The following is a 13,030-nucleotide window of genomic DNA, read 5'->3' on the forward strand; positions in this document are numbered from 1 at the left end:
TACTTCTACTGTACTTATTTGTCATTTAATGAAATGGATGCGGAGAATTATCAAAGCAAGCTCACCTCAATAAGGTCTAAAGATTTGAAATTTGATGCAAGTTTGGACCAAGCAGATTAGATAACTGTTGACACCAAACAAATTAAACCAGCTTTACAAGCAATAGCATAGATATGATCAATTAACAATTTTCCAGAAAAGCTTATATATATTCACTGTTTTTGTTGAAATCTATAATTTCCTTTCTTTATAATACACAAAATTGTTTGTTAGACCTCTTAATGGAGTACAGTATACGAAACTTGGGCTTTATCATTACACATTAACTTCATGTAAATTTTACTTCTAAAAAAAAATCTCAATATTTTAGACATAAATGGACATAGCTTCGAATAATTTCTCTAGCCCGTTATACGGAAAGTAAATATGTCACAAAACAGGTGTTATTAACTGCTGGTCTTTTCCTTAGGAAAAAAAACATAAATCAGAAAAATTCCTGACAAAAAAGATAAAAACAAACAAAACAAAAAAAATGTTCTTTTATACCAATAAATCAAGTCAATTACTAAGACATCTTCATATGTATATAAATGTAAAACATTGCCAATTAGAAAGACAAACGACAATAGGCTATGGTGCAGTCAATGTGGATTAATACCATAGCAAAGTGATACATTGCAAAATTAAACAATACATTATAAATTTGGTGTCTTGAAGCCCTCTTCTGGATCAACCTTCATCAGGGACGCCTTCACTATGGAAAAAATCAAATTCCAAGAATGATTTATTTGAATGCCTGAAGAACTTTTTGACCTAAAATTGGCTTAATCCATACAGTTCTTTTTATTCTATCAAATGGTACATTAAACTAACAATTCAGAAGCATCCATTTTCTTAAAATACATCTTCAATCAAATTCAAATTAAATAATCTTGCTGATAATTCACGAACACAATTGGTAAATATCACAATGCTATGAAATAATCACACAAAGACTGCCACAGTTTGACAATTAATTCCTAGATTTCATTATTTTCCAGCAAATAAAATTCACAATAAATCATTTTCTTTTCATTTTTAAGAGACCACTACTATCTTTTGCCAAAATTTATTATGGCATTCTTTGCAAAATTTAAATGTTTTTGCAATTGAACAGACCTGAATTGTTTCCCCTTGACCTTGTATCTTGTGAGACCAATTAAGATCACTTATATAGTTGCTTACATGAAACTTTGTGTGTATACATACATTTTCATTTTCTATTGCAGGTTTTCAGAGAAAAACTCATTTATTTTGCCAAAATCTATTATTGCATTCTTTGCAAATGATACATGTAATTTTGCATTGAAATAAACTGAATTATTCCCCTTTGAGTCATAGGAGAACTTAACTATACTCCTTCATATCAAAGGTGAACTGAATTGTTCCCCTTTGTATCAGGAGATAAATCAAACCTATATAAATATCATTAATTACATTGTACATTTTGTGGTGAAGATTCAAAAAGTCATTAGATATGTGTAAGTCTTAAGCTTTTAAATCTCAGTCCCTTTATTTTGAAAATATTGCTTCAACTGAAAACTGTTTCCAATACTATAAGAAATGTTTCTCCTAGAACATAAATTAAGTTGAAAGCACTAAAAACCACGGAATTAATTAATCACTGCCTTGTCAATATATGTATTTATCACATTTAATCTGTTGGTCTTTTTTCGCTGTGCTTTTTTGTGTATTCATCTGCATTTTTAAAAAATTTCTTCTTATCTCTAGTAAATTCTTCAGCTAAGTCAGGTCTGAGTGGGTGGCCAGGTTCAGGCTCCTGAACTAAGGCTATTAGTGATTGTATTACTGAAAATATAAAAGATAATTATGAACAAGTGAAGTGGTGAAGTAAATCATATTTGTTGGAGATTAACCATCTCCCTGAAATATATTTTTACAATTAAGCTGTCAAAGTTTCTACATGTAAATATACATGTATAATTAATGACGTTAAAATACTAAATCCCTGGGATGTGTTTTAGTTGATTTTAGTCTCTGATGCATGATTTTTTATTATTAATTGGTTTTGGCTTTTAACTAGCTGTCAGTAACTGCGAGTACTCTCAAATCGTATTTTCTTGTTAATTCGACCTGTTGATACTGTTTATAATACTTTTTTGTTATTTTTTATTTATATGGATCTTGTCTGTACACTAGCTTTGATTATTTGTAATATCTTCAATTTTTCAGTTTTGTATAAACTTCAAGATTATAATTATTTTTTTAAAGTGAACATTGATTGGTTAAATATTTCTCAGTGATGTCCTGCCATGGCTTTGTTTGAATTTGTTTGTTAGCTTTTTGGTCATGAATGTTTGTCCCTCATATTTAATTAACTGTGCATTTGTATTCAGATATCGCAGATCAAATTTATTCGTTCATTGTGTAATCATACGTTTTTTGATTGAGTTAAGTCTGCCAATTGATATTTTATCATGTGTTTTTCTATGTTGTGATGTTATGCTATTGTTTCAGAAAAAGGGAGAAGGTTTGGATCCATTAAAACATTTAATCCTGCTGCAAATGTTTGCACCTGTCCTAAGTCAGGAATCTGATGTACAGTAGTTGTCGTTTGTTTATGTAATATATACTTGTTTCTCGTTTTGTTTATATAGATAAGACCGTTGGTTTTCCAGTTTGAATGGTTTTACACTAGTAATTTTGGGGCCCTTTATAGCTTGTTGTTCGGTGTGAGCCAAGGCTCCGTGTTGAACTTCAACTTGAAGGCCGTACTTTAACCTATAATGGTTTACTTTTTAAATTGTTATTTGGATGGAGAGTTGTCTCATTGGCACTCACACCACATCTTCCTATATCTATATAATTACATGTATTAACAAGATAATATCCAAACCCACAATGGAAATATGAAAGTAATCCGTAAAATATGTCTAGCAAAGAAGATGACTTTTACCATTTACAATTTCTGTCTATTCATAACATTTAGCATGATAATTACTGAAAACAATTCAGAAAATATATCAAAATAGTCTTTTATTGATAATGATGTGATAAGCTGCCTAAATTCCAGAAGTAAAGCTCAATGCAAGGATATGAATATCTTAATGACACCCCTGATGAGTTTGATTTTTTCCGTGCTAGTTTACAAAGTAACATTCCACAGGAAGACATGTCATCCTACCAAGACGAGTTATTCTGACTCAAACAGCTCACTATTTGCTTTAACTCTTAAATACCCCATGCAGCCAACACAAATTTTAAAGTCTTACAATAGATTGACCCACTCTGGGTTCCAACCCACGGTTAAAGATGTTCGTTCCTCTTGTTTTAATATTTTTGCCAAATATTCAGAATCCTCTGGTTTTGTTTATGTAGTGCCATAAAAAAAATATCCCAACTAACCCCATCTTTACTATTCATGATTTTATTACATACAGTTGAAAAATCCATTTTTAAAAATTCTATAAATCCCTTGTTATTTTTTTTCACATTTTTTGAAAGAAAAAAAGTGTTAATGTTCATGATGTTAAATATATGGAAAAGTCTAGAGAGAATTATATCCTACAACATTTTCGATGGCTTATATCTCAAAAAACAAGCAAACGGACCATCTATTTTTTCTGCTTTTTTAGATTTTTCAAAATATATTATAATTACTATCAATTTATAACAATCTATTCAAATGCTTGTTAATTTGAATGACAGATTAATTGTTGCTTGCCTAACTTCTACATTGTATCTATCTATGTACACATTACCTTGATCTGTTTTTGTAGCTGGTTTCCAGTGTTCTGGACTAATGATAGGTAGACACACCTGACCCTTCTCATCAATATTAGGGTGGTATATTTTTGTTTTGAACGTAACTTTTGGTGGTTTAAATGGATACTCTGCAGGAAAGTTAATCTCTACTTTAAACGCCCCTTTATTGAAGGGAACCTGATCCTGAAATATTACAAAACAAAACATTGTTAATATACAATGTACAATCAAACAAAATGGCCATTGTATCTAAAAATAAATTTGGGTATCTTCTGGATAGTTCTTTTTTTCATTATTGTAACCTAATGAATCTTATCTACATGTACATTAGTAATTTCCAAACATCAGATTTATTATACATGTAGGGAGGGGGAAGGACAATGATGATAACAATAAAACACATGTCCATTATTCCTGATTAATTTCTTTTAGAACTACATGTATTTGTAGATCTATCTGTCCGGAAACTTTCAGATGAATCGGACAACCTGTTGTTAGGTTGCTGCCCCTGAATTGGTAATTTTAAGGAAATTTTGCTGTTTTTTGTTAATATCTTGAATATTATTATAAAAGAGATAAACTGTAAGCAGCAATAATGTTCAGCAAAGTAAGATTTACAAATAAGTCAACATGACCAAAATGATTAATTGACCCCTTTAGGAGTAATTGCCCTTTATAGTCAATTTCAGGGTTGGCAAAATATTACCCGCCCGGGAATTCCCGGGTGGGAAAACCCGGGTTTTCCCGGGCTGGGCAATACTCCCAGTAATTGGTAATAGTGGGCAATACTGGGCAATATGATTTTCTATGCTTATTTTAACACTAAATATTAAAGACTTGGTACAGTTCATAGTATAACAGCTAAATATATACGTTTTATACAGATAACCATTGACAGTTATTTCTAGAAGATTGAAATGTCAATTTCATTCTCTTCTCTATTAATTCTATATGTAGGCAGAAAAGAAGTTTGTACTGTACATTTAAAGATACCTTTTTAATTACCAAGCATTGTTTTAATAATCCAAACCTTGAAACATGCATTTAAATTTTATTGCAGTGTTTAAGTGACTTGTTAATTTTATTTGTCATACACTCATATTGCTAAATAAACACCCTAAGGGGTCATGCCAATAAAACTTATAGAATTATAAGGGCTGATTATTGTTACATAAACAAATCTGTGTTCTAATCTGAATAATTCCTAATTAATTAGTGACATTATTTAAATGTAATTTTTCTTACATGTAATTGTTAATTCTTAATAGGAGTTATATTTATTTGAAAAAAAAATAATTTTGCTTTATATTTGCAGTTTGCCAATATAGACAAATGCTAAACAAAAAAAATAGGGTGTAAATATCTTATTAAATGTATTGAATTTGTGTTTATCACTGAATCCTCTTTAAAATTCAGACAAGTATTTGATATAACCCAGTATTGCCCAGTATTACCCACTAAAACCCAGTAAAACCCGGGTTTTCCCAGTATTTCCCACTGGGCTGGGCAATACTCATAAAACCCGGGTTTTTGCCAACCCTGGTCAATTTTTAACCATTTTTGTAAATCTTAGTTATCTTTTAGAAAAATCTTCCCTTCTGAAACTACTGGGCCAAATTAAAACAAACTTGGCCACAATCATAATTGGGGTATCTAGTTTAAAGTGTGTACAGTGACTCGGCCAACCAACCAAGATGGCCCCCATGGCTAAAAATAGAACATAGGGGTAAAATGCAGTGTTTGGTTTATAACTCAAAAAACCAAAGCATTTAGGTAGCAATACACAGTTAGGAAAAAAACTTAAAATTGACACTCATAATTTTTAAACACCCTCTTTCCCCTCCTGTCTAACAAAGAAGGCTTTATATGTGTGGTATGCATGCATATACTTGTAGAAAGAAAATCTTCCATAGATTCGATTTTTAATGGTCATAAGTGTGAAATACAATCCCTTTTGGGTGTAACCATGGCAACAATCTGCATTTCTTAGATACAAAATATAGCAAAAAAGGGGGGTGAACATGTCACAAAAGTCTCCAAAATTTGGTCTAAAGGAAAATTTCAATGAATAACAGTGATACCTTTCCAGAATCCATAGGTTTATATCTATTAAGTTGTTCCAAAAAAATCATATGCCTTCCTGCTCGTTTTTCCATAAAATTGAATTGAAAAGATCGAGCGCAAAATCTTTGTTGATAAACACTACAATAATCTATGGACCTATGAAGGGTACGGATAGGAAAATACGGACTGCCTATCATAGAAATGGCCTATAAAACATGTTAAAATCAATCTAAATGTTCATATAAACCCATTAAGAAGGCTATATTAATCTTCAATTATCTAAAAATCAATTTTATTGTACAAAAACTTTCATATTTAAAAATTTCACAGGGGCCATAATGCGAAACTAAACTTGTAACTGTGTATTGCTACCTTAGAGCTATTACAAATTCAAATCTTGTGAAAGATACAAGTTACTGTCCGATTTTGTCATAATCTCCAATAAAACTTTTATTTTGAAATCAAATACCGTTATTTAATGATATTTCATCAATTAAAAAGTGACAACATAGGTGTTTCCTTTAACATTCAATTTATGAATTTTTATTGTCTTTTTTGTGAATACCAAATCGATGTGCACGCATCTGTGTGTTAGCCTATAGAGAGCTACGTATTACACGCCTGTAAATAGACCCTCAAATCTGCATTTAATGTCATTTGGGGCATGAAAAATTGATTTATTTTGAGAATAATTTAAGCCATTTTTTTTAAAATTGTGATTCTTCTCCAGGGGGAAAAAACTTCATTCTCGTGTAATTTAAGGCAAACAATATCACTGAGTGTATGAGGTGTGATGCTATAATTTCTAGACACAAGCTACATTTTACATACAGATGGTACAAATGTATTTCATAATTTGCTGTATATGAAACTTGTAGGGAGAAGACTGGTTAATCTGATTTCTTATGGTTTAACTGATAGCCAAGTGGCCCTGTGGGAATATGAGCAGGAGTAATAATATTTTTTTACTAAATACTGCAGCATTTCATATTATCTTGTCATTCAAAAATTTCATTAGATACTTTTCAAATTTTGCTGTAAAATACTTGAAACAATAGGTTTTATGGTTTTCAAATATATTTGTTATTTGAATGGAAAGTTGTCTCATTGGCACTCACACCACATCTTCCTATATCTATAGAAAATGTTAGTGGCTAAGACCACTGGCAATGACTGGTCTTGAGTTTTGTTTAAGTTGAATCTCTACTTAAGCTAATCTATTGTAAATACATGAAAATGTAAACAAAATTATGTCTTCACTATCTAATATTTAATACTGCAGACATCATGGGAATTTTCATAATTTTTTGTCAGGACAAGTGTTTGAATTGCATTAAAAACTTGAGTTTATGTTTGTAAACAATTGGCACAATGTGTATGTGAAGTTAAATGTTAAATCCTGTTAATATTGCTGATACTTACTGGAACTATTAATCCTTCCCATTTCAGTATATTCGATTCATCTACAATAATATTTCTAAACGTTTTTAAATCAGCCTTTCTTAAATCTCCCAATTCCTGCAAAAGAAAGTCAAATCTTATTCTTTATACAAATTTTTTTAACATGCATTCTACATGTATGTGTAAATTTGTTTTTACTAACTTCCAAACACCATGAACATACGATTTCTTTATATACTAGAAAAAAATGTGAAAGGGTTCTGCAGAACCCAGTGTCTTCCCTCCTTTTGCTGTTAGTCCCAGGCTCAACAAAAATGGGGAAAAAATTATTATTTTTTCTCTAGATACTACAATGTATCTTTTGATTGTAAGAAGCTTTTGTCCAAGTTTGTGAAGCCAATAAATGTTTTAAAAACTTTAACTGCAGACTGTCAATGACTGTACATGCAACATTTCCGAAAGAACTATACATCTATCAGGTATTACATGGTCAAAACATGTTCAAATATGTTGTAATATTCCTTGACTTATTGTCTTCTGAATTATTAAATTACATGAAACAAGTGGACCTCTCTTTAACTCTTTTAAAACAGTTGTTCCAAACATTAAATGTTTGGGAATGTGTAGGTTGCGGAAGTACAAGTAGGACAATATGGGCGCAAACATATTTTTGGGCTAACAAACCCAGATTCATTAAAGTGGGGTTGTATCCTATTTGTCCACTGTACCCCAAACTCTTTATTTCTAACCGACAAAATGTTAAACAAAAATCATTCGGTTAGCAAGAACTTTTAAGATTTTTGTTTTAATACATGTACATAGTAGAAAAGTACAATTTTCTCTTTCAGTCAGACAAACCCGAAAACAGTTTGTCACAAGACTTTATAGTTTAATTTTGGAAATGACTCATCTTTTGATTGGCTGACGTTTTTTTGTTATGAGCCCATCGAAATAATTTAGTCATGTGACCATGACGTCATCAATGCTTTTTCATGGTTTTCTACTGTTTAAAATTGAATTTGAGATAAAATTATAAGAAATGACTGTAATATTTTTACTATCTATGAAGAAATAACATAAAAAATTTGGTGCACACTGAATAACGCACGTAGACAGAAAAAAATATTACAGTCATTCCTTAATTATCTGCCATTACTTGTACTGGAAATTTGAGATTTCCCTCAAATTAAGATGTCACTTTAGAAGATGTCTTAAGCCACAAAAGAAGCGTGATCTTTGAATCGCATCCAAAGTTCATAAGTCAGTCACAAATTCTTGGTTCAAGCGTCACAGTTTTTGTATATGGACCATAATTTGGTATTCGGCCTTTGGTTTCTTTTTGTATCCTTTTTTATAAGTTCTAAAATTTAAACTTTTATTTAGTGGGTTGTGTTGGTGTTAGAATAGTATGAATGGAACAATTGAGTTTTTCGAGAAAAAATAAATACATTTTGATTCACCGTTTACGTGACATGAAACCAAACAGGAAACCAATCTTTATTTTCTTTATTTTGCACAATATAATTCAAAAGGCATAAATAAACACCATTACTAGTGTTACTTGCTTCATGTTAATATTTAAAATCTATTTTCAATGTTATATTAAAGTTTTTTTTAAACCTGACAGGAAACCATAAGAAACCGAAAGCATTTTTTTAGTTTTATTTTATTGCAAAATCTGCTTAAATTAATCTGAACAGTATACTTTTTCTTAAAATCCATCTTAAATGTAACAGTATTATAAAACTCCTAAATATGTGCTTGTTTTGAAAACAATTAGTACATTTTATTCAGAATTTTCCATATTTTCTCCATTGATACAGGATACCATAATCGTTGAATCATGATGTTTAAGCAAAAAAAATGTATTTATATTTGGTTTTGATTTTCCAGTTAATATATACAATTTATTCCAAATCATTGGTAATGTAACATTCTTTAAATCCAGTAAAGAAAAATCCTTTAACTTGGAATTAAAATCTTTAAAATAGACACAATGTGATACTTGTGACATGTACACCATCTACAGGGTTTCCACATTTTAACCTACTTTAGTGGGCTAAAATCAATAAAGTACTTCCTTTCAAGTCATGCATGCTAAAAGTTTACTTCTCCTTTGACAAATTTATTGCGTTTCTGATAAGTGTTTGCAGAACATGAATAAAAAATATTAATTAAAAACTGTGACAGGATTCCAACTTTGTACATTCCAAGTGTAACGGTATATTAACATGTATTTTTTATTAAATTATATTTATTCACCTAAAAAATCCAGTAATATTTACTGCTGAAGTTAAATCAATCCAACGAGCATTGGTACAATGATAAGAGACGTAATTTCGATTGATTTTTCCAAGGATTCTTCACGTCATTATCGGGAAACGAAGTGTGTTCTAACGTCTGTCAAATATGAAATCGATTTTGTCAAGTCATTGGGCATTTATTTTCACACAGGATCGTATGTAACATTATGCACATAGGAAAAATTACAGACCACCGGCGCAATCTCTTTGACAATTGTATTTTCCTCTTTTAAACAAGTCTACAGATTATGTTTGCTAACATCCCCTTGGAAACAAAAACAATGTTTAGACCTAGTATTTCGTACATCCGGCCGTAATGGCGTGATCACATGCTAGTCACATGTTTCACGTATGACCGGAAATGGTTAGAACTTAAGGACAAAAACAATTTTAATAAATAATTGGACTTCTGTTTAGTGTGAAATGTAACGCATAACGGCAACGTAATTTTCTTACTTAACTATTACGAAGATCAAAACAAGAATGTAAATCATCTCGGATTTACCTGTTTGAACATCTCGCGAGAGTTCATATTTGCATATTGTTTTTAAGAATTCTATTACAACAAAGCAGATTACATCATCTAAAAATTGCGTTATGAAATCGGACGCAAAAATCACGCCACTGTTCTTACATCTGCTACATAAATACTTATAGTTCTCGGCATTTTCTTCTGACTATTCTTATTGGTCGATGTTCTTTGTTATTTGAAAGCAAAAGTTACGAATTTGCCAGTGACGATTATCTATAAATCAGTCAGCTTTATGCGCTTCGGAAGCAATAAATAACGCGAGAAACGACACAAAAATACGGTTGTAGAATCTTTGAAATTCGTATATTTTAAATTTTTTTCTAGGGAAGTGTAGCATACACTTGTATGCTGATAAAAATAATGGCATCTTTAGATGTAGTTGCAACTTTTCTTACAGTAATTCACATTTTATCACTTTTCTATAGTTATAGGAAACGGAGCCCAATAGCAAATTAGGGTCCATATGATAAGGTCTATTACACAACAATGTCTTTAACAAAAACTTTCTTCAAAATAATCTTGACTTTAAAATGTCTCATCTTTACATGATTAATTTCTCTACCATTCAAGTTTGCTTCTTTTCTTTACGTTTTACATGAAGTTATTGTTAATACATAATTTCATTAAAAAAAAGGAAAACCAGGAACAATATTTTCTGGAATATTCTTATTCCCATTTGAGTAAACAATAAAAACACAGCAATATACTGTATGGGATTAATACTGTATATAAAAAAAAAAATACAGATACGATGTTTCTATCGAATGTACAAAAAACATATATCGATTGTCGTTTCTGGAATTTATTTTTGTTGTTGCTGGGTTAGTCAGACACAAGTTCGTAAATTCGTTTTTATGAATAAATGTAAGTAGAACATGGCAGGGTTTCAACGAAATGGAATGACCCATGTGTCTTTGTTTTGTTATATCTCTTTATTGACTAATATATTTTTATATAGGAATTACTACAGCGTTTTTTGGATTGTTTACCTTCTGAAGCCGCCTGGTCGCTGCCATATTGAATTGATCACGTGACTTGAATAATCGTCATGAGGAGGTAATATTTCGCGCCATATTTTTTCTCAACTAAAGTGAGTTAAAGTTATAACTTATTCTTCTTCGGTCTTCTCTTCCGTTTAAAAACTCATATCGCCTCAGATCTATACTCCTAAATTTGATTCCAAGAAATGGTAAAGTGAAATACCTCACGATAAAGCCGATGACCAACCGAGTAGACCCTGTCGTGCCGACTGAAGGATCTATAAACTGCCATTCTCATAACGCACATGTATGTCATGTATGTATCACACAATTCAGAGGAAAATTAATTTCATTACAATTCTTTAAATCAACCGACTGAAATTATATTTCATCAGATTCAATTTTCAGCAGCGTAAAATCTCTTTAATTATCTGTTGAATTGGCCAGTCTCTCACGGTATATATCAATATGTCTCCCAAATTTCAATATTAAAACAATCAGTTTGAGTAAAAAAAAAAAAAATAGATACAAATTAATAATTACTTCCTAATATCTAATTAATTATGGTGTGACCATTGCTAATTTGTGAACAGTATTGCCCACAGATACCTGACTTATATAAAATAAAATAAAATATCATAGCGACCCTTATATAATTACTCTTTTCTTTCTAGATTCAATATTTTATTAAAGGTCTAACCACTAGTATAACATTATACAGTTCATATACATATTAAACATTGCGTATACATGTAACATGAAATATTGGATAACATTTATAAAACATATTATATATTAAAACTAACAGTAAAATATCCTTAGCTTAAATACTACAGAAACATATACAAGTGCCATTCTACTAGGAATTATGAGAGACTAATATTAAAGGATTAATTATATACTATATTTGACACAATTTTAAAACTACATATATCTACGATCTTTAAATACATCATCAGCTATATACAAATAAAAAAAAATGTTCTTCTACGTAAAATATTATAGCAGGTTTTAGCAAGGGTACCTAACGCTAAACCAATTTGTCATATTGCCATTAAGTTAAATACAACATTCTACATGTGAATATATAGCTTTCAATGTACATAAAAAAAGGTGTACTAATTCCTAAATCATCCAATTTAGTAAATAATAATTTTCTACTAACAGTATGATACGCTTTTTAAAAATATATGAAAGCTGTGCATGAATGTTGATAACTTTTAAAGTTTTCTAGTTACAATAATTTCTATATAAATTCCTGGAAATAAAATAAAAGAAAAGGGAACCCTCAAGCACCCTCTTAAATATATTTGAAAAAAGAAAGAAAACGGCACTCATGCGCGCCCTGTAAAATATATTTGAGAAAGAAATAAAACGGCAGTCATGTTCACTCATGTGCGCCCTGTAAATATATTTGAGTGGCACTAGTACGCGCCCTGTAAAATATATTTGAGAAAGAAAGAAAACAACACTCATGTTCACCCATGTGCGCCCTGTAAAATATATTCGAGAAAGAAAACGGCACTCATGCGCGCCCTGTAAAATATATTTGGGAAATAAAGAAAACGACACTCATGTGCGCCCTCTAACATATATTCAGAAAGAAAACAAAACGGCACTCATGCGCGCCCTGTAAAATATTTGAGAACGAAAGAAAACGGCAATCATGTTCACTCATGCGTGAACTGTAAAATATATTTGAGAAATAAAGAAAACGACACTCATGCGCGCTCTAACATATATTTGAGAAAGAAAAAATAACGGCACTCATGTGCGTCCTGTAAAATATATTTGAGAAAGAAAAAAACACTCATGCGCGCCCTATAAAATATTTGAGAAAGAAAGAAAACGGCAATCATGTTCACTCGTACGTGCCCTGTAAAATATATTTGAGAAAGAAAAAAACGGCACTCATTTTCACTCATGTGCGCCCTGTAAAATATATTTGAGAAAGAAAGAAAACGGCCCTCATGCGCGTCCTGTAA

At 30.8% G+C, this 13,030-nt stretch overlaps 1 protein-coding gene across 1 annotated transcript; it reads right to left on the bottom strand.

The window, feature by feature from the left end:
• Positions 1-358: 358 nt before the first annotated feature.
• LOC134681405 (ubiquitin-conjugating enzyme E2 L3-like) lies at positions 359-11,159 on the bottom strand. The gene is made up of 4 exons (XM_063541018.1): positions 11,055-11,159; positions 7,252-7,347; positions 3,762-3,948; positions 359-1,848 (listed from the first exon to the last, which is right to left on the bottom strand). Exons 1-4 carry the CDS (start codon positions 11,079-11,081, stop codon positions 1,694-1,696), a joined length of 465 nt encoding a protein of 154 aa, XP_063397088.1. The 5' UTR covers positions 11,082-11,159; the 3' UTR covers positions 359-1,693.
• Between the last annotated feature and the right edge of the window lie 1,871 nt (positions 11,160-13,030).

This window comes from Mytilus trossulus, chromosome 8, assembly GCF_036588685.1.
Source record: "Mytilus trossulus isolate FHL-02 chromosome 8, PNRI_Mtr1.1.1.hap1, whole genome shotgun sequence".
Classification (NCBI taxonomy): domain Eukaryota; kingdom Metazoa; phylum Mollusca; class Bivalvia; order Mytilida; family Mytilidae; genus Mytilus; species Mytilus trossulus.

Bases quoted from the DNA above. Each gene is read 5' to 3' on its own strand.
- LOC134681405 (XM_063541018.1), bottom strand. From the start codon at position 11,081: ATGGCAGCGACCAGGCGGCTTCAGAAG. The intron at 7,348-11,054 runs GTAAACAATCCA...TTTCTTTTGCAG, and splicing joins CGACCAGGCGGCTTCAGAAG to GAATTGGGAGATTTAAGAAA. The intron at 3,949-7,251 runs GTAAGTATCAGC...GTAATATTTCAG, and splicing joins GGGAAGGATTAATAGTTCCA to GATCAGGTTCCCTTCAATAA.